Source organism: Jaculus jaculus, chromosome X (genome assembly GCF_020740685.1).
Source record: "Jaculus jaculus isolate mJacJac1 chromosome X, mJacJac1.mat.Y.cur, whole genome shotgun sequence".
Classification (NCBI taxonomy): Eukaryota; Metazoa; Chordata; class Mammalia; order Rodentia; family Dipodidae; genus Jaculus; species Jaculus jaculus.
Genome location: NC_059125.1, coordinates 151,841,248 through 151,861,962, shown reverse-complemented (window position 1 = coordinate 151,861,962; position 20,715 = coordinate 151,841,248). Strand labels below are relative to the sequence as shown.

The window sequence follows — 20,715 nt, the reverse complement described above, 5'->3', positions numbered from 1 at the left end:
AGACTATCTTCCGGCAGCAGGAAGTGATAACCACCTATGGGGAAATGAGCCTTGTTCTTTCCTTTGGGGTTGAGCAGAAGGGGAACCATAGCCCATCTCTGCTGCTTCCCCCCAGAGGCCCCCGCCACAGGGAAACACAAGCTTACTGGCCTCTGGGGACCTTCCCACCCCTGGGCTCCTTTAGGCTTCTCTAGGGGCTGTGTCTAAGGAAGAGCGGGGGTATCTGGTGTCCTGGGAGGAAAGGGGGTGCTGGCAGCCCAGTAGCAATCCTGGGCCTGGATCAGTTGTGGAGCCATTTTCTTTTGGTATTGAGGGCCAGTGGTCATTGGGGGTGAAGTCTGGCAGTGGTGACCAAAGATAGCCATCTGGAGGTGGTGGCGACCAGTAGCAGGTGGTATCAGATTTCCGGGGGCATATTGGAGTCTCACTCTTGCAGCCAGTGGGGTATTGGGCACTAGGTGGTCTAGGTGCCAGGCTGGGAGGGGGCGCCCAATCCCAAGGAGCCTCAGGGGGGCAGGTCCAGGCTTGGGTCTCCCCGCCTCTCCGGGGACCACGCTGGGGGCGGGGCGGGACGGGGCGGAGTCAGTACCGGTTGCTGGCCGTGGCTGCCTTGGTTCCAGCTCCCGGCCAGCTCGCCACCGCGTGGGAGCGTCAGGACTCGACGGCGCGAGCGGCCCGCGACCATGGCGGCGCACGGGAAGCTGCGGCGGGAGCGGGGGCAGCAGGCCGAGTATGAGACGCAGGTGAAAGGTGAGGGGGTCCCGGGCGCTCCGGCCTGGTTCCCTGGCGAGACCCCGAATGTCGTGGGGGAACCCGAAGCGTCCGCTGCTGATTCTCTGCAACTCCTGGAAAGGGCTGGAGGAGGGAGCCCGAGCCCTACCTCTTGGCATCTCTTTTGGCCTCACCCAGCGCCTCCCTTCCTCCCTCCCTCGGGCCTCTCTGCCCAACTTGCTCCTGCTCACTCATGCGCAATGAGGACTCTGGTGGCCCGAGGGAAGGGCAGACCGAGAAAGGTGGCTTTCTACCCAGGGTATAGTGGGCCACCTTGACTTTGATGGTGACCACCTCATCCTAACACCACTGCAGTCCCTGCAGCCCCGGCACCTTCACTTCCCTTTGGCAGTTGAGGTAGCCTACAGATGAGGGTGGCTCTGGTCCCAGGTCAAGCGAGGGGAGTGAATCTGGGCTCCAGAAATTCAGCAGGGCCGTCTGTGCAGCCTTCTGGGCGCTTGTCTGATAAACACCGCTGTGCAAATCACATGCAAATGAGCCTTGCAAATTCTTAGCTGACAGATTCCGGGTGTGGTAACTTGCTAAGGAAAGAATGCTGCATGTAAGAGTTGATAGTTCCTTGTTGCCTCCAGATGTCCAACTCCTTGTCACTCTCCGTGGCTCTATGTTACCCATTATGGAAACCAGGTCTGAGATGCACACTGACTTACCTGTGATCACACAGCACAACAGTTCCCAGGAGATATAATGTAGGTGCCAGTTTCAACGTAGTTGTTCTGTACAAGCAGTTTACACCAGTGTGCCCCTGGAATGTGTTGGTAGCATTGTGATGACTACAGCTACCTTCCAGAGTGTGTCCCCATCCTCCCCTTTTGGAAGAAGCCACCTAGTGTCCAGAGCCATCTTGGGGTGACTGCAGAAGGTGAGCCAGCTCTGTAAGTCTGGCCTTCAGCATTTCTGAGATGGAGACAAGGATCCCATCCCACTTCCTCAAAATGTCATGAAGCTTAAGGACTTTGAAAAATCTTCAGTCAGCAAATTATGGGCCAATTAGTTCCCACCAAGAAACTGGAGTTTGGAGCAAGACTGTCTTCAAGGGGTCCCTTGCTCGCTCTAGGTCTCTAGTCTTCATGGATTTTATTTTTCCCAGATACCCCACCATGCTAGAGAAGTGTGGGCACTGTCTTGAGACCCTAAATTCTGAAAGATCAGCATAGTCGTTGTTGAGAGGCTGTCAGCAGAAGTGGGAGCCAATGTCTTGCTCGCAGGAAGTGCGGGTGGGGCCTGAGGCCCAACTTTGCAATTCAGACGTACAGGGTTCTGTCCCTCCTTTTTGCCAGCGGTCTTTTATTTGTTTGCTTGCTTGAAACAGGATCTTACCATGTAGCTCAGGCTAACCTTAAGCTCCTTATGTGACCTAGGCTGGCCTGGAATTTGCAGCAGTCTTCCTCCCTCAACCTCCCAAGTGCTGGGATTACAAACTTGTATGCCATTACATCGGGTTGCCAGCTGTTTTTGTTTGGGAGTTATGTGTTATGGTGTGTGCATGTGTGTGTGTATGAGTGTATTAGGCATGTAGATGTACATGAATGTGCACATGTGTGTGGAGGCCAGAAGTTAACATTAGATATGTTCCTCAACCACACTCCACTTTTTTTGTTGCTTTTTTTTTTTTTTTTTTTTTGGTTTTTCGAGGTAGGGTCTCACTCTAGCTGGCCTGGAATTCACTATGGAGTCTCAGGATGGCCTCGAACTTATGGCGATTGTCCTACCTCTGCCTCCTGAGCGCTAGGATTAAATGTGTGTGCCGCCACATCCGGCATCCACCTTATTTATTTAAACAACAAAAATTCTTTTTTCTTCTTTTTTTAAATTTTATTTATTTATTTAAGAGCAACAGACAGAGAAAGAGTCAGAGAGAGAAAATGGGCATGCCAGGGCCTCCAGCCATTCCAAAGAACTCCAGATGCATGTGCCACCTTTGCACATCTGGCTTATGTGGGCCCTGGGGAATCAAGCCTCGAACCGGGGACCTTAGGCTTTACAGGCAAACAATTAACTGCTAATTATTAATAAATTAATAATTTATTTTTTATCTATTTATTTGAGAGAGAGAAAGATACAGAAATAGGCAGGTAGAGAGAGAATGGGTGTGCCAGGGCCTCCAGCCACTGCAAGCGAACTCCAGATGTGTGTGCCCCCTTGTGCATCTGTCTTACGTGGGTCCTGGGGAGTCGAACCTGGGTCCTTTGGCTTGCAGGCAAGCGCCTTAACTGCTAAGCCATCTCTCCAGCCCTCCACCTTTATTTTTTGAGGCAAGGTTTCTTACTGAACCTAGAACCAGAAAGCCCCAAGGATCCTTCTGTCTCTCTCCCCCAGTGCTGGGATTACAGATGTTTGCTGCTGTACCTGGCTTTTGCATGAGTGTGGGATCTGAACTCTGGTTCTTAGGCTTGCATGGCAAACATTTTACTGACTCAGCTCCCCTCAGGCCACCCCCCCCAGGGTTTTTTTTATGCATCAGCTTTGCCCTGAGCTCTAGGAATACATTGCTGTACAAGAGAGAGCTTGCTCTCACGAGGTTCACTGGCCTGGAGGGAGAGAAAAATAGTAAACAAGCCAGTACACAGCTGGATACGAGAGTCGTCCCTGGGAAGGATAGTGCAAGATGTCAAGAGTGGGGCGGGGGCCTTCTGTGTGCATCTCTGTATGCATTGCTCCTGGATATTCTAGGATGGCTCTGTCCCCCACTTCAGTCCCAGCTTCAGGAGGGCAGGCCACTGTTTCTAGAATATTCCTGAAACAAAATGGATGTGAAGTGACCTTTCTGCTGAATGAAGAAATCAGTTAGTATCCTGCCCCAGGGTGGTGGCCAGAGACCTGTCTATAGGCAGTATGTCTTTCTTGCTGGAAGCCAAGACAATATCTTATGTCCCCAGGGCCTCCAGTGCCCACTTGGGCCCATTATGGGGTCAAAAGTGTCTCTAATAGGTTGCTCAAACTTGCAAGGCAGGCAGGTTTTTGCTTTAGGCCTGGGTGAGGGAAGCAGCATTGCCCAAATCTAGCTAGAGAGATAAGATATCAAAAAGCTTGTGGTGTAGGGCCCGGTCAGGGCTCTTCTGTGGGGTGCTGGGAAAGCCTTGGGGTGGGTGACTGCAAGTGGAAACTGCAGACAAGTATTGAACCAACCTCTTCTGTCCCTTCATTTACCAACCCCAGCATCTCACCTGGTGGGACTGCCCAGTTTGGCCTTAGGCAAGGACTCTTTGACTACTGAGGCCACAGGTTCACTGTGGGCCTGGTGGAACAGAACACCACGGCAGCCCCCACCCCTGAGCAGGCCCATGTGCCTGTGTGTATCTAGAAACCAAAGCACAGAACTCCCTCCTGCTGGAGATCTGAGCATGGGGTGTCTTGCTCCAGGAATACTTCTTTTTTCCCTCTGGCTCCAGATTTTTTTGTTTGTTTGTTTGTTTTTTTCGAGGTAGGGTCTCACTCTAGTCCAGGCTGACCTGGAACTCGCTATGTAGTCTCAGGGTGGCCTTGAACTCACTGTGATCCTCCTACCTCTGCCTCCCGAGTGCTGGGATTAAAGGCGTGCGCCACCACACCCGGCTCTCGCTCCAGATTTTTAATATTTTATTTATTTATTTAACAAAGAATGAAGGAGAGAGGGAAAGACAATGGGCTTTCCAGGACCTCCAGCCACTGTAAATGAACTCCAGATGCATGCGACCCCTGTGCATCTGGCTTATGTCGGTCCTGGGGAATCACACGCCTTAACTGCTAAGCCATCCCTCCAGCCCTGGCTCCAGATATTTAACCTAGTCAGGCACCAAAGAACCTTCAGGACAGACAGGATGGTTGTCTTTGGGTCCTCATTTTTACAACCCTTCAAGAGCCTGGCTAGAAACGAAGGGTAGGACTCCTTACAATGTGCTCCTCCAGACACAAAATGGCCTGGATATCCATGACCTCTCAGTGCCTGACACTACCTACACAAGACCATCATAAGAGGAGGAAAAGATGATGACATCAAAATAAAAGAGAGACTGATGAGAGGGGGAGGGGATATGATGGAGAATGGAGTTTCAAAGGGGAAAGTGGGGTGAGGGAGGGCATTACCATGGGATATTGTCTACAATCATGGAAGGTGTCAACCATAAAAATATCATAAATAAATAAGCAAGGGGGGAAAAAGGGCCTGGCTGCCAGGCGTGGTGGCACATGCCTTTAATCCCAGCACTCGGGAGGCAGAGGTAGGAGGATCACCGTGAGTTCAAGGCCACCCTGAGACTCCATAGTGAATTCCAGGTCAGCCTGGGCCAGAGTAAAACCCTACCTTGAAGAAAAAAACAACAACAACAACAACAAAAAAGAGCCTGGCTAGACCATGCAGTGCACGCGTGCCAGGCCTGAGCCGTGCCTGGTCCCCATTGCAGAGATGCGCTGGCAGCTGAGTGAGCAGCTGCGCTGCTTGGAGCTCCAAGGTGAGTTGCGGAGGGAGCTGCTGCAGGAGTTGGCTGAGTTCATGCGGCGCCGAGCCGAGGTGGAGCTGGAGTACTCCCGGGGCCTGGACAAGCTGGCCGACCGCTTTGCCAGCCGCAGTGGCCGCCTGGGGGGCAGCAGCCGGGAGCAGCAAAGCTTCCGGTAGGTACGCCAAGGGCTGGTATGCCTCTCTCAGAGCCAAGGCCTAGAATCCGTGGTCTGAGTGTCCCTGTGCCCCAGGAAAGAGCCGTCGCTCCTGTCACCCTTGCACTGCTGGGCTGTGTTGCTGGAGCAGACGCGGCAACAGAGTCGAGAGAGTGCGGCCCTTAGTGAAATGCTGGCTGGGCCCCTGGTCCAGCGCCTGAGTCACATCGCAGAGGATGTGGGCCGTGTCATCAGAAAGGTAAGGTGTGGTGGGGGCCTTGTAGATCTATCAAGGAAAGACAGATGGCTTAGTGGTTAAATGCTTGCCTGTGAAGCCTAAAGACCCCGGTTCAAGGCTTGATTCCCCAGGACCCACGTTAGCCAGATGCACAAGGGGGCGTACGCGTCTGGAGTTCGTTTGCAGTGGTTGGAGGCCCTGGTGTGCCCATTCTCTCCCTCTCTATCTCTCCCTGCCTCTCTCTGTGTGTCTGTCACTCTCAAATAAATAAAAATGAACAAAAAAAATTTTAAAAAGAAAGAAAGAAAAGCCCATAGCCTGGAGTGGTGGTGCACGCCTTTAATCTCAGCACTCAGGAGGCAGAGGTAGGAGGATTGCTATGAGTTCGAGGCCACCCTAAGACTCCATAGTGAATTCCAGGTCAGCCTAGGCTAGAGTGAGACCCTACCTCAGCCCTCCCAAAAAAGCCCAGGGGGGGCTCTATCTGGTGGCACTGTTGCTAAGCTGAAGCCAAGGAGGCTGTCCTAGCATAGTGGCAGGGACTGGTTGAGGTGACATTGTGGTTACACAACCCCTCACCTCTAGACGAAGGACCTGGTGCAGCAACTGCAGGATGAGCTTCTGGAGGTGGTCTCAGAGCTCCAGATGGTGAGTAGGGTCGGGACCACCCCATCCCAACCACAAGGAGGTTAGGACAGCCCCAAGCCGCTGCATCTCTCCCAGCCAGGCTCAAGGAGAATTGATTGCAGAGGGTAGGACACCGTTTGGGGGGAGAACTTCTCTGGGGACACAGTGGTTAGACAATGTGCCCAGGTGGGCATGGGCTGGCCCTGAGAGGCCTCCCTTGCAGACCAAGAAGACATACCATGTGTACCACACGGAAAGCATGAATGCTGAGGCCAAGCTCCGGGAGGCCGAGCGGCAGGAAGAGAAGCGGACAGGTGGCAGGAGTGCCCTGCCTACCACCGCTGCTGTCACGACCGCCACTGCCACCAACACTGAGGGAGGGCCCCTTCGCAAGAGCTCTCTCAAGAAGGGAGGGCGTCTGGTGGAGAAGGTGAGCTGCCCGGGAAGCGAGAGGCTGTCTCTCCGTCCAGCTCTGAAGGCTGTCCCTCCTGGCCTTTGTCCCTGCAAATCTGCAGTTGTTTCTAGGACAGGGCTGGTTGGGAGGGAACCACAGGCTTCCAGCAAGGTTCTTTCTTCTTGTAAGGGGAGAACTCTGGCCTGGTCAGCCCTGGTGGCTATAGGGCAGAAAAGTACTGTGTCGTCATGTTATAAGGGTTACAGGCTCAACAGGCCGCAGAGATGGAGACGGATGATCACAGGTCCCATGCAGCCTGATACAGTTGCTTTATGTTCCAAGCTTGTCCCCTCACAGCCCCTGTGGGGTACAGTGGGTGTTGGTACTCTCAAGTGGAGGATGAGAGATGCCAGGATAAAGGCCCTAAGCTGGGTGGGGCAAAGGGTGGCTGTGCCTTCTGTGTGGAGCCCAAACTCTTGAGCTTCCACCTCTATCACGGGTGTGTGTGTGTGTACATTTCATTTACTTAGCTGTCCTTTTCCACTTCTGTGGACAATGACAGTGAGGGATGTTGGGGCTCAAACAATGTAAAGGGCAGAGGATGGCAAGCAGTTGAGAGCACCAGCCCATGAAAAGTGCCAGTGAGGAGCTGGGGAGTCAACTATAGCTCCTGGGAGTTGGGTGGGGCCCCCATGATCCGTGAGGGTGCTCCAAGCAATGGACTTACGCTTTATGTTGAGTGTGAGAGGCCTGTGGCACAGTCAGTGTATTTGACCACCTGACCACCGAGGGAGGGGAATGAAGGGTGGAGATGGGGGCCACCAAGTGTGTAACACCAGTGTGTCTCGTTGTCTTGAGCAGCGTCAGGCCAAGTTCTTGGAACACAAGCTCAAGTGCACCAAGGCCCGAAACGAGTACCTGCTCAGCCTGGCTAGCGTCAATGCGGCAGTCAGCAACTATTACCTGCACGATATCTTAGACCTCATGGATGTGAGCTCTGCTTGGGCAGGCGGAGGGGCTGCTGGGGCTGCAGGTCCTGGCTCTGCGCCCACACCAGTGTCTGCTTGCTTCTCCTCAGTGCTGTGACACAGGCTTCCACCTGGCCTTGGGGCAGGCCCTCCGGAGCTATACCGCTGCTGAGAGTCGCACCCAGTCCTCCCAGATGCAGGGCCTAGGCAGCCTGGAAGAGGCTGTGGAGGCCCTGGATCCTCCAGGAGACAAGGCCAAGGTGCTTGAGGTGCATGCAATGGCTTTCTGTCCGCCTCTACGTTTTGACTACCAGCCCCATGAAGGTGATGAGGTAAGGGTCTTCCCCCTTCGCCTTTATGGCCCCAAGCATAGCTTCAAAGGGCTTTAGATTTTCTGGCCTTCATGTGTACATACATAACAGGTCAGTCACATAGTTCACATGCTGCTAAAGCAAAGAAATTGCTGGATGGTTGAGTAAGTCCCTTATTTCTTAGCCCTTCCTTCCATAGCCTCGGGGAAAATATAGCCCACCAGAGCAGTGTGAGAATTACTTTCTCATTGCTGGGACGAAAAGCAGCTCATGAGAGTCAGTTTCATGCTTACACTTTCTAGGGGACGTTTCAGCATGGCAGAGCAGAGGCTGGGCATAACATTTTGTCACATCAGCTGGAAGGTCCCAGCAAAAGTGAGCTAGTTATGAACACCCAGTGACGTGCTGCCTCCAGCAAGGCTCTGCCTTCCAAAGGTCCCACAGTTCTCCCAAATTGCCACTAGCTTGGGACCAGGTACTCAAAATACACGAGAATATGTGGACATGTTACACTTAAACCATCACAAGCACTCTGCCTCAGGGACTCACTCAGAAAATGGCTTCCAGCTGGGTGGAATGGCACACACCTATAGTCTCAGCACTTAGGAGGCAGAGGCAGGAGGATCACCATGAGTTTGAGGCCAGCCTGAGACCACATAGTGAATTCCAGATCAGCCTGGGCTAGAGCGAGACCCTACCTCGAAAAAAAAACCAAAACAATAAAAGGCCAGGCATGGTGGAGCACACCTTTAATCCCAGCACTCAGGAAGCATAGGTAGGAGGATTGCCATGAGTTTGAGGCCACCCTGAGACTACAGAGTGATTTCCAGGTCAGCCTGAGCTAGAGAGAGACCCTACCTCGAAAAACCAAAATAAATAAATAAATAAGTAAATAAATAAAAAATAAAAACAATAAAAGAAAATGGCATCCATAAACTAAACATTCAACTACAACAGTGTGAATGTTGACTGTGGCTGTCCATATGCCGAAGACGTTTCACAGCTGGGTGTGATGGCCCACTCTGGAGGTAAAGGCAGTAGGATCTGGATTTCAAAGTCATCCTCTGCTACATAGCCAATTCTGGGTCAGCCTGGGCTACGGGAGACCTTATTTCCAAAAAAAAAACAAACAAACAAAAAGCTTTTCCTGAGCTAGGGAGATGGATCAGTAGGGAAAGGGCTTGGGGTGAAGGCATGAGGGTCTGAGTTCAGATTCCAGCACCTCCATGAAAGCTGGCCGTGGTGGTGTGTGTCTGTGATCCCAGCACTGGGAAGGCAGAGACAGGTGGATCCCGGGGACTTACTGGATAGCTACTTTAGCTGAATTGGTGAGTTCTGGCTTTAGTGAGAGATGCTGTCTCAAAAAATAATGTAGGGCTGGAGAGATGGCTCAGCAATTAGGGCTCATAAATCTGAATGACCCAAGTTCAATTCCCCAGTACCTATATAAAGCCAGATGCACAAAGTGCTCACATGCATCTGGAGGTCATTTGCAGTGACTAGAGGCCATGGTGCATCCATTCATTCATTCTCTCCCTCTCCCTCTCTCTCTGCCAGGTATGGTGGTACACACCTTTAATCCCAGCACTTGGGAGGCAGAGGTAGGAGGATTGCTGTGAATTCTAGGTTAGCCTGGGCTAGAGTGAGACCCTACCTCTAAAAAACAAATAATAATATTAATAACAACAGTAGAGAAAGAACTCCAGGACCACTTGCCGCTGCAAATTATCATCAAATGCATGTGCCACATTGTTTATCTGGCCTTACATGCCTACTGGGGAATTGAACCCTTGGCCAGCAGGCTTCAAAGCAAAGCTCTTTAACCGTTGATTCATCGCCCCAACCTTGTTTCTCTTTTCTTTTTTCTTTGAGACAGTCTTGCTCTGTCAAGGCCCACGCTGGCCTTGAACTCACTTAGATCGTCCTGCCTCAGCCTCTAGTGCTGATTTACAGGAATGAGCAAACACACCTGGCTAACTCCTATATGTGGTTATGTGGTATATATATATATATATATATATTTGGTTTTTCGAGGTAGGGTCTCACTCTAGCACAGGCTGACCTGGAATTCATTATGCAGTCTCAGGTGGCCTCGAACTCACGGTAATCCTCTTACCTCTGCCTCTCGAATTTGCTTGTCATCCTTGCGCAGGGGCCATGCTAATCTTCTCTGTCCCATACCAAATTTGTTATATGTGCTGCTGAAGCGAGCACTATACTTTATTTTTATTTATTTATTTGAGAGAGAGAGAATGAGGCAGAAAAAGAGAGAGAAAGAATGGGCATGCCAGAGCCTCCAGCCACTGCAAAGAACTCCAGATGCATGTACCACCTTGTGCATCTGGTTTACATGGGTCCTGGGGAATCGAACCGAAGTCCTTTGGCTTTGCAGGCAAGTGCCTTAACCACTAAGCCATCTGTCCAGTCCCTGTATGCTTTTTAAAAAATTAATTAATTTATTTATTTTGTTTTGTCAAGGTAGGATCTTACTCTAACCCAGGCTGACCTGGAGTCCCAGTATGTAGTCTCAGGGTGGCCTCGAACTCATGGTGGTCCTCCTACCTTTGCCTCCTGAGTGCTGAGTTTAAAGGTGTGTGCCACCATGCCCGGTTTAACAATATTGTATTTATTTATATATTTACTTATTTAAGAAAGAGAAAGAAAGAGAATGGGTATGCCAGGGCCTTCAACTACTACAAACAAACTCAGGCATATGCACCACCATGTGCATCTGGCTTATGTGGATTCTGGGAAGTCAAACCTGGGTCCTTAGGCTTTGCAGGCAAGGGCCTTAACCACTATGCCATCTCTCCAGCCCCCATATGCTTTTATTTTGTCTTTCTTCCCAGAGTGGAGTTTTACTGTAGCCCAGGCTGACCTAGAACTCACAGCAATCCTACCTCAGCCTCCCCAGTGCTGAGATTAAAGGTGTGCACCATTAAGATCAGCTTTTATTTATGTTTTTTTTTTCAGTAGGATTTTTTTTGGTTTTCGTTTTTAGGGTAAGGTCTCACTCTAGCCCAGGCTGACCTGGAACTCATGGCAATCCTCCTACCTCAGCCTTCCCGCACTGGGGTTAAAGGCCTGTGCCACCGTGCCCAGCTTTTTTGTTTGTTTAGGCTCTCACTCTGGCTCAGGCTGATCTAGAATTCACTGTGTAGTCTCAGGCTGGCCTTGAACTGATAGTGATCCTCCTACTTCAGCTTCCCCAGTGCTGGACTACCACATGTGGCTTCCATACTGTAACATAGAAATATCTAGAGTACATCGTGCTCAATGGTAGAAGGACCTGATAGCTGCATGTCGTATGACTAAAGAATAAAGCTGGGCATGGTGGTACATGCCTGTAATTCCAAGAGGAAAAGGCAAGGGGATCACCACAAGTTGGAAGGCAGCCTGGGCTACATAATGAGTCCATGTCTCAGAGAGAGGGGATGGGGAGGAGACAGAAGGGAAGGAGAGCAGAAAAAGAAAAAAGGAAACAAAGAATGATGGCCAGGTGTGGTGATGCTCACCTGTAATTCCAGCATTTAGGAACTGGAGGCAAGAGAATTAGGAGTTCCAAGGTCAGTTTTAGCTACATGAGTTGGAGACCACACTGTAATACATAACATTCAGCTTAAAAACCCAAAACAAGGGGGCTGGAGAGATGGCTTAGCAGTTAAGGTGCTTGCCTGCAAAGCCTAAACACCCTGGTTTGATTTCCCAGAACTCACGTAAGCTAGATGCACATGGTGCACATGCATCTGGAGTTCATTTTCAGTGGCTAGAGGCCCTAGCACACCCATTCTTTCTCTCTCATAAGTAAATAAATAAAAATAAAATATTAAAAAACAAAACAAACAAAAAACATATGACAGGCCTAGGGATATGGCTCAGCAGTTAAAGGCACTTACTTGCAAAGCCTGACAGCCTGAGTTTGATTCCCCAGGACCCACATAAAGCCAGATGCACAGAATGGCACATCTAGAGTTCCTTGCAGCAGCAGGAGGTCCTGGTGCACCCATAGTTATGTTCTCTTTCTCTCTCTCAAATAAACAAATTAAATTTTTGTTTTGTTTTGTTTTTCAAGGTATAGTCTCATTCTAGCCCAGGCTGACCTGGAATTCACTATGGAGTCTCAGGATGGCCTCTAACTCATGGAAGTCCTCTTGCCTCTGCTTTCTTTTTTTTTTTTTCTCAATTTTTATTAACATTTTCCATGTTTATAAAAAGTATCCCATGGTAATACCCTCCCCACACACACTTTCCCCTTTGAAATTCCACTCTCCATCATATCCCCTCCCCATCTCAATCAGTCTGTCTTTTATTTTGATGTCATGGTCTTTTCCTCCTCTTATGCTGGTCTTGTGTAGGTAGTGTCATTGCCTCTGCTTTCTGAGGACTGGGGCTAAAGGTGTGCACTACCACACCCAACATAAATAATCTTTGTAAAGTCTGGAGAGAGATTTTAGCAGTTAAGGTGCTTTCCTGTGAAGCCTAAGCTAAGAACGCATGTTTGAATTTCCAGGTCTCATGTAAGCTAGATGCAGTGATGCAAGCATGCAATGTGGCAATGCGCCACAAGGGGGCGTATACGTCTGGAGTTCCTTCACAGAGGCTGAAAGCCCCTGGTGTGCCCATTCTCTCTCTCTATCTCTCTCTAAAATTAAAATAATAGAGCCGGGCGTGGTGGCACGCACCTTTAATCCCAGCACTCAAGAGGCAGAGGTAGGGGGATTGCCATGAGTTTGAGGCCACCCTGAGACTTCATAGTGAATTCCAGGTCAGCCTGATCTAGAGTGAGACCTTGCCTTAAAAAAAAAAGCACAAAAAGGGCTGGAGAAATGGCTTAGCGGTTAAGTGCTTGCCTGTGAAGCCTAAGGACCCCAGTTCGAGGCTTGGTTCCCCAGGTCCCACCTTAGCCAGATGCGCAAGAGGGCGCACGTCTGGAGTTCGTTTGCAGTGGCTGGAAGCCCTGGCGTGCCCATTATCTCTCTCTCCCTCTATCTGTCTTTCTCTCTGTGTCTGTCGCTCTCAAATAAATAAATAAATAAATTTAAAAAACACACTAAAATAAAATAATAAAAACATATTAAAAAAAAACAAGAGGGATTGAGCTAGGCATGGTGGCTCATACCTTTAATTCCAGCACTCGGGAAGAACAAGTAGGAAGATTGCCATGAGTTCGAGGCTACCCTGAGACTCCATAGTGAATTCCAGGTCAGCCTAGGCTAGAGCCGGACCCTACCTCAAAAAAAAAAAATAAATAAATAAATAAACAAAGAGCAGCTGGGTGTGGTGGTACACACCTTTAATCCCAGCACTTGGGAGGCAGAGGTAAGAAGATCACTGTGAGTTCAAGGCCACCCTGAGACTACAAAGTGGCTTTCAGGTCAGCCTGGGCTAGAGTGAGACCCTACCTTGAAAAACCAAAATAATAATAATAATAATAATAATAATAATAATAATAAATAAAATAAAATAAACCCACAAATAAATAAATAAGCAGTACTTCATTCCTTTCTATAGCTGAGTAATGTCCCACTGTGTAGATGGACGCATGATTTTTCAATTGTTGTCTAGTGGGCACTTTTGCTTCCACCCTCAAACTGTTATGAGTAATGTCGCCATGAACGTATACACACAAGTCCCAAGTGAATGTCTTCATTTCCCTTGGGGAGCTACCTCAACATTCTTTGGTCTGAGTGTCAGCAGAAATGTACTTTGTCCCTCAGGCCCAACCTCCAGGCACGCACACGCGCGCACAGACACACACACACACGCACACACACACTGTTTGCCCCAGCCTAGCCTTCAGCCCCTGGTACTGCTCTCTGCAGGTGGCTGAGATCCGGGTAGAGATGGAGCTGCGGGATGAGATTTTGCCCAGAGCTCAAAATATCCAGAGCCGTCTGGACCGACAGACCATCGAGACAGAGGAGGCATGAGTGGCTGGGCCTGGAGTGGGGACAGGAACCTGGAGCCCTCTCTCAGATTTGGCTGCCCTTAACAATACCCTCCTTCTAGCTGGCAGTGGCCTTCCTGTCTCCCACACTGTTCCCTTCTTATTGCCCTGGTGCTGTCCTCTCAGGTGAACAAGACACTGAAGGCAACATTGCAGGCTCTGCTGGAGGTGGTGACATCAGAGGATGGGGACATACTTGACTCTTTCCAGGCCAGCCCCTCCACTGAGTCCCTCAAGTCCACAAGCTCAGACCCAGGCACCCGGCAGACAGGCCGCAGACGCGGCCAGCAGCAGGAGACTGAGACGTTCTACCTCACGGTGGGGTGGGCAGATGGGGGAGGGCCCTACAGGGCAGGGGGGGCAGAGGTTATAGAGCTGCTCTAGAACTCTGGGCTCATCTTGTGGCTTTGCAGAAGCTGCAAGAGTATCTGAGCGGCCGGAGCATCCGTGCCAAGCTGCAGGCTAAGCATGAGAAGCTGCAGGAGGCCATACAGCGAGGTGGGTCCTGCTCCTGGCCTTCCATCTCCATCCTTTACCTCACCAAGCACATGTTCCTCCCTGCCTAGAGAGGTTGTAACCAAGCGTGCAAGCGTCCTCGCTTCTCTCCTGCCCTTGGCCCTTTGACCGCCCGGAGCCTTTGAGCTAAGCCTCCTCTCTGGGATTCACTGAAGATATCCCAGCCTGAGAGGCAGACCAACATTTTCCCTTTTCTAGGTGACAAGGAAGAGCGAGAGATGTCGTGGTGAGTCCCTCATGAGGTGTTGACCTATTCTGGATCCCCATCTACCCCACCTCTTTGTTGCCCAGCGCTTGGTGGCATCTGTGTACCAATTTGCCAAATGGATTCTGAAATGACTTGGGAGGCTTGGGGCCTGCACTGACTTGTGGATGAAGTGTTTTCCTCTCCATGCCTGCTTCTATCAGAAACAGCTCCCATTTCTTTTTCACAGGACTCAATACACACAGAGAAAATTCCAGAAGAGCCGCCAACCTCGACCTACCTCCCAGTACAACCAGAAACTCTTCGGAGGTGACCTGGAGAAGTTTATGCAGGTACTCCCTTTGCCTGCACTCCAACTCATTTTCAGGCCATCTCTGGCCCTTCTCCAGCCCTGTATCTCCTCTGTGGCCCAAGCGGCTGCCTGATTCCAGTACCCTAAGTCCCAACCTTCCTGGGTGGAGCTCAAGAGTCTCTGCCTAGGCAGACCTTTCCTAGGCCTCCTGGGCTTCCCAGTGGCCTCCACTGATTGAAAGAAACTGTTAAAGAATACAGGAAACTGGGCTGGAGAGATGGCTTAGCAGTTAAGACGCTTACCTGCAAAGCCTAAGGACCCAGGTTCTACTCTCCAGATCCCACCTTAGCCAGATGCACAAAGATGAGGCAAGTGCAAGGTCGCACGTGTCCACTAGGTGGCGCAAGCATCTGGAGTTCAATTGCTGTGGCTGAGGCCCTGGCGGGCCAATTCTCTCTCTCTCCTCTCTCTCACTCTCTCTAAAATAAAATTTAAAAAATTACAGAAAACTTGAGCTATAGCATATTTGGGGGTGAGATATTGAGAGTTTTCCCTGCAACTGGCATCAGTAAGAGACACCCAAAAGCTCCCTTCTGACCTATATAGCCTTGGCAGTCCTAGACAGAAAAAAACAGGAATTAAAAAAAAGATCTGAAAGAGGGCTGGAGAGATGGCTTAGTGGTTCAGGTGTTTGCCTGCAAAGCCAAAGGATCCCAGTTCAATTCTCCAGGACCCACGTAAGCCAGATGCACAAAGAGATACATGCATCTGGAGTTCTTTTGCAGTGGCTTGAGGCCCTGGCGTGCCCATTCTCTCTCACTCTCTCCCCCTCTTTCTCTCAAATAAATAAATAAAATATATATTTTTTAAATCTGAAAGAAACAGGCATGGTGACACATGCTTGTGATCACAGCACTTTGGAGGCAATACAGTAGGATCAGTGGTTCAAGAGCAACCTCAGCTATATAGTGAATCCAAGGCCAGGCTGGGCTACATAAAACTCTGTCTCAGTGGGCATGGTGACACACCTTTAATCCCAGCACTGGGGAGGCAGAGGTCGAGTATCACCCTGAGTTCAAGGCCACCCTGAGACTAAATAGTGAATTCCAGGTCAGCCTGGGCTAGAGCGAGACCCTACCTCGAAACACACACACACAGACTGTCTCAATAAACAAAAAAAAATAGGGGGCTGAGGAGATGGCTCAGCAGTTAAAGGCACTTGTTTACAAAGCTTGGTGGCCTGGGTTCAGTTCCACTCATTTGTCAAGCTGGATGCAAAGTGGCACATGTACAAAAATGGAAGGCGGAGCCAGGAGAATCTAAAGCTCATGGGCCAGCTAGTTTGTTTGCAGCTTGGTAGGTCATCTGCAGCAGCAAGACCAGGTCTCAAGGAGGGTGAGCACAGACACCTCAAAGTTGTCATCTGACCTCCACATGCATGCTGTGGCACACACAGATAGTATTTTTAAAACAGATCTGAAAAGAAGTCAACACTATCATTTACAATGACGTGATTATATACATAGAGCATTCGAAAGGATCAGACTATTTCAGTGAACAAATTAAATTTTGTAAAGTTACTTGATTAAAAAGGTCAGCATCCAGATTTTGTTGTTGTTGTTGTTTTCCGAGGTAGGGTTTCACTCTAGCGCAGGCTGACCTGAAAGCCACTTTGTAGTCTCAGGGTGGCCTCGAACTCACGGTGATCCTCCAACCTCTGCCTTCTGAGTGCTGGGATCAAAGGTGTGCACCACCACACCCAACCAGCATCCAGATTTTGATTGCGGTTTTTATTTTATTTTTTTATTTTTTGCTTTTTCGAGGTAGGATCTCACTCTAGTCCCAGGCTGACCTGGAATTAACTCTGTCATCTCAGGGTGGCCTTGAACTCATGGCAATCCTCCTACCTCTGCCTCCCAAGTGCTGGGATTAAAGGCGTGCACCACCACGCCCGGCTACGGTTTTTATTTTTAACATTCTGACAACAATTTACAAATAAAATGTAAAGCACCACTTTAAATAGCACCAGCAAGTCAGACCTTTGAAGTGACTTGAGAAACTCCACAGTAACAAACACTGTTGAGAGAAAAGTCAAGGGAATGACAAGGACAACGTGCTGTGTCCTAGTGAAGTAAACACCCTCTCTGTCCCCAGAGCTCAGGCCAGCTAGTGCCCCTGGTGGTGGAAAGCTGCATCCGCTTCATTAACCTCCACGGTAAGCTCCGCACATCTTCTGTCACCCTGGGCCCGGGCACCTGATGCGGGGGTGGGGGTGGGGCGGGCTTGAAGAAAAGGAACTCGGTCACAAGCTCCATGTCCGCCGCAGGCCTGCAGCACGAGGGCATCTTCCGGGTCTCGGGGGCTCAGGCCAGGATCTCTGAGATCCGCGATGCCTTTGAGAGAGGTGAGGACCGGCAGGAGGGCAGGATGGCGGTGGGTTCCACGTCAGGCAGCCTCTTCACCCTGCCCTGTCGCCCACCTGTCTGCCCACAGGGGAGGACCCTCTGGTGGAAGGCTGTAGTGCCAATGACTTGGACTCAGTGGCTGGGGTGCTAAAGCTGTACTTCCGCAGCTTGGAGCCCCCACTTTTCTCCCTGGACCTCTTCAATGAGCTACTGGCTTGTACAGGTGAGGCCTAAGGCCAGCTGGGAGGGGGGGGCACCCACAAGCATGAGTGCTAGTGGCAGTGGCCTCATTCAGTGTGCTCTCTTGGGGGTGGCCTTGGCCACAGAGCTGGAGGCTGTGGGTGAGCGGGTGGAGCCTGTGAGCTGCCTGCTGTCCCGGCTGCCCGGACCCGTGCTGGTGGTCTTGCGTTACCTATTCACCTTCCTCAACCAGTGAGTGCTTCCCGGGAGCAATTTGACTATGGGGGTAGAGGGGACATCCCGTGCTGGAGCTCCCTGCCTGTGATCCCTGTGTCCCCCCCTCCCAGCCTGGCTCAGTACAGTGATGAGAATATGATGGACCCCTACAACTTGGCTGTGTGCTTTGGACCCACACTACTGCCTGTGCCTGCTGGACAGGACCCAGTGGCCTTGCAGGGCCGGGTGAACCAGCTGGTGCAAACGCTCATCCTACAACCTGCCCGGGTTTTCCCACCCTTGGCCACGCTGCCAGGCCCTGTCTATGAGAAGTGCATGGCACCACCTTCTGCCAGCTGCCTGGGGTAGGTTGTTCGGACTGCCTTGGGCGGGGGATGTCTAGTGGAGTGGAGGTCCCTTACGTGCTTTGCTCTGCTCTAAACATCAGGGACGCCCAGCTGGAGAGCCTAGTGGGGGAGACTGACCCTGAGCTGGAAGCTGGGACCACAGCTCAGGAGGATGGTAAGGAGGGATCAGGGAGGATCTACCCTAGCTTCTTTGTGGGTGTCTCCTCCAACTCCGGTCGAACTCTTTACTTCTCCAGACATGGAGGGGGTCATAGAGGCTGTAGCCTGCTTTGCCTACACGGGCCGCACAGCCCAGGAGCTGACGTTCCAGCGAGGGGACATCTTGCGCCTGCATGCTCGGGCATCGAATGATTGGTGGCGAGGGGAGCATGCCGGTGTGCGGGGGCTCATTCCTCATAAGTACATCACATTGCCTGACGGGTGAGTGAACCGCAGCCCTGTGGAGGGTCCCATGACGTCAGCCTTGGCCTTTCTGGGTTGTGATTGCTCATAGGTACCCCTTGGCCCGTAATGAGCATGGAGTCTTCAGACCTTGCTCATTCTCCAGCTCTCGCTGGAAGTAGCGTCTGCCACCTCAACATGCTCACACAGGCCTTATTCAAACCTGGGTTGCTGCCTTTCCTCATCCCAAGCCACAGTCCAGAGGCCTGGGCTGGGCCTAAGAGCAAGCATTCACGATTACTTCGGCTGGGGCTGAGGCTACTGGCACGTGGGCTTCAGCTCAGGAGGTGTCTGAAATAGGCCATTCTCCCCGCCCCCCAGGGATGAGAAGCAGGTGACTGGGCCAGGGCTGCAGGCCACAGGTGAGTCTGTAAGCCGTCCAGAGGGCCTCCTGACCTTGGAGTTCACCCATCGGTGAGTAAGGGAAGTCCTCCCTGAGGGCTTCACTTGTCCCCTATGCGCTGTCCCCGGTAGCAGACACCAAGGCCAGAGGCTGTCCCCAACTATGGCAAGCTAGAGGGCGTGGGCTCGGGCTTCTTTGGCCACGTGGTGTTTGGGGAGTTGTCACATGACAACTGAGAGTGGACAAAACAAAGCCAGCCTGGCTGTGACAGGGAGAGGTTCTGGAAGAGCCCGAGGACCACATAGGCTAGCCAGGGCTCTCACCAGGTTGCCTATCTGTGTCTACAGGCCAGAGCCAGATACCCTATCTGAGGCTGTTAGCCCCTCTGGGCAGAGAAGACACTGTTTGGTCCCCACATCCCCAGAGCAAAATGTGGAGCTAGATAAGGTAAGTGCTAGGACTGGCTATGTGGTCAGCAGGGGGCGCCTCTCCCCCCCCTCGTGTCTCTCTCTCTCTCTCTCTCTCTTTCTCTCTCTCTGACCTCTGTTCAGGGGCACCTGGCAACAGGCAGGCAGGCGCAAGACAGAATCCAGGGAAGGGACGAGGGGTAAAAGGGGGGGGTAAGATGGGCGAGACAGAGGCACACAGGCAGGGATGGGGGAACATTCTTGAGTAGGGCAGCAGCCAGGCACTCCGGGATGGTTGTGGGTGAGGAGTTCCAGGGAATACTTCAAGGCTGGCACCTAGAGCCAGACTAGGTGCCAGGCAGTGAGATGCACACTAGAGAGGATGAAAGGGACAGATGGCAGGGAGGCAGGAGGAGTGGAGCAGCTGGCTGAAGAGCAGAGGGGCTTAAGACAGGCTCTGGCGAGTGGCACGACCCGAGGCGTACTGTCAGTGCAGTGGGTTCAGGGAGTCCCCATGGGATGACTAGAGAGGCCCTGGGGACAGTTGTTGAACCTTAGGAGGAGCGGCTCGCCTAGGGGACACACAGGAGGTGGAGCCTGGCTACTAGGGGTCCAGGCTGTGGCTGGGCAGCTGGAAGACAACAGAGGAAGGCAATGACAGTCCCCAGCAGCTTGATGGCCTCAGAGGCGGCCGGAATGGAGGCTGTGATATCAGTCAGGGAGGGAATGGAGGTAAGAATAGAGGGCCCCCACTTCACAGCCAGACTAAAGGAATTTCGGTCCCCAAAATAAGTTGTGGCAGAGATACTGAAAGTGGAAGTGGAGACAGGAAGGTGGTCTGGAGGCTCAAACAACTCCCTTGCCCCCCGTGTGGCTCACATTTCAGGGGCTGGCCTGGCTTCAGGGTGGGCTTGAGGAATCAAGGAAGTTCTTCCTGGACCTTCTCCATCTTTTCCTTTATTCCAGGCTGTGGCGCAGAACATGGACTCTGTGTTTAAGGAGCTTTTGGGAAAGACTGCTGTCCGCCAGGGCTTTGGACCAGCAGCAACGGCCTCCCACAGCCCAGGGACCCGAAGCCCAAAACATCTGGTCTGCAGCCGCTTCGGCAAAACCAAAGGCTTCTCCCTGGTAGCTGGGGCTCCAGCTTCACCCTCTGCCTCCCGTCCCCAGGGCCCAGACTCAGGAGTGCCCCTCAAGCCACACTGAGGCAGCTCATGTCAGGCGGCCACCAGCAAACCCTCCGTTCTCCCGAGGTCTTCCGCTTCTCCTCTGCCCTGGCTTAAGTCCCTTTGGGAGGCAGCGATGGAAGAACGCTGGGGACCGTCACCTCTCCAGCTCTGCTAAGAGGGCTTGTCTGGCCGTGGGGGCGGGGGCAGCGGCAATGCATAAAGACCTGTGCACTGATTGCCAGATGACAGCCTGTACTCTGTTGTGGGGTACTGGGCAGGGGGGATACAGGGCCGTCCTCGGCACCTGCACTGGCAGGGGAAAAA

General features: G+C 51.7%; 1 protein-coding gene and 1 non-coding gene across 3 annotated transcripts; one reads left to right on the top strand and one right to left on the bottom strand.

Moving 5' to 3' along the window:
• The first annotated feature begins 670 nt into the window (after positions 1-670).
• On the top strand, positions 671-20,627 carry Arhgap4 (Rho GTPase activating protein 4). Of its 2 annotated transcripts, XM_004672090.2 has the most exons (22): positions 671-750; positions 5,175-5,382; positions 5,461-5,623; positions 6,188-6,250; positions 6,453-6,659; positions 7,485-7,613; positions 7,702-7,923; positions 13,725-13,826; positions 13,976-14,167; positions 14,263-14,347; positions 14,564-14,591; positions 14,800-14,902; positions 17,017-17,077; positions 17,189-17,266; positions 17,356-17,490; positions 17,594-17,699; positions 17,795-18,028; positions 18,112-18,185; positions 18,268-18,451; positions 18,794-18,886; positions 19,163-19,262; positions 20,189-20,627. In XM_004672090.2, the coding sequence occupies exons 1-22, from the start codon at positions 684-686 to the stop codon at positions 20,426-20,428; spliced, it is 2,874 nt and encodes a 957-aa protein (XP_004672147.1). In that variant the 5' UTR covers positions 671-683; the 3' UTR covers positions 20,429-20,627. The 2 variants fall into 2 exon arrangements, with proteins under 2 accessions (XP_004672147.1, XP_044996858.1); XM_045140923.1 differs by lacking the exon at positions 17,594-17,699 and having other exon boundaries at positions 17,701-18,028.
• LOC123456869 lies at positions 10,006-10,116 on the bottom strand. Its single transcript, XR_006634742.1, has one exon. It is a non-coding gene; the product is annotated as a U6 spliceosomal RNA (small nuclear RNA).
• Positions 20,628-20,715: the final 88 nt, after the last annotated feature.

What these genes read in the sequence shown, in the direction of transcription:
- Arhgap4 (XM_004672090.2), top strand. Translation starts at nt 684, where the DNA reads ATGGCGGCGCACGGGAAGCTGCGGCGGGAGCGGGGGCAGCAGGCCGAG. An exon ending in TGGGCCGTGTCATCAGAAAG is followed by an intron (nt 5,624 to 6,187) that starts GTAAGGTGTGGT and finishes CCTCACCTCTAG; the next exon opens with ACGAAGGACCTGGTGCAGCA. An exon ending in TGAGCTACTGGCTTGTACAG is followed by an intron (nt 17,491 to 17,593) that starts GTGAGGCCTAAG and finishes CCTTGGCCACAG; the next exon opens with AGCTGGAGGCTGTGGGTGAG.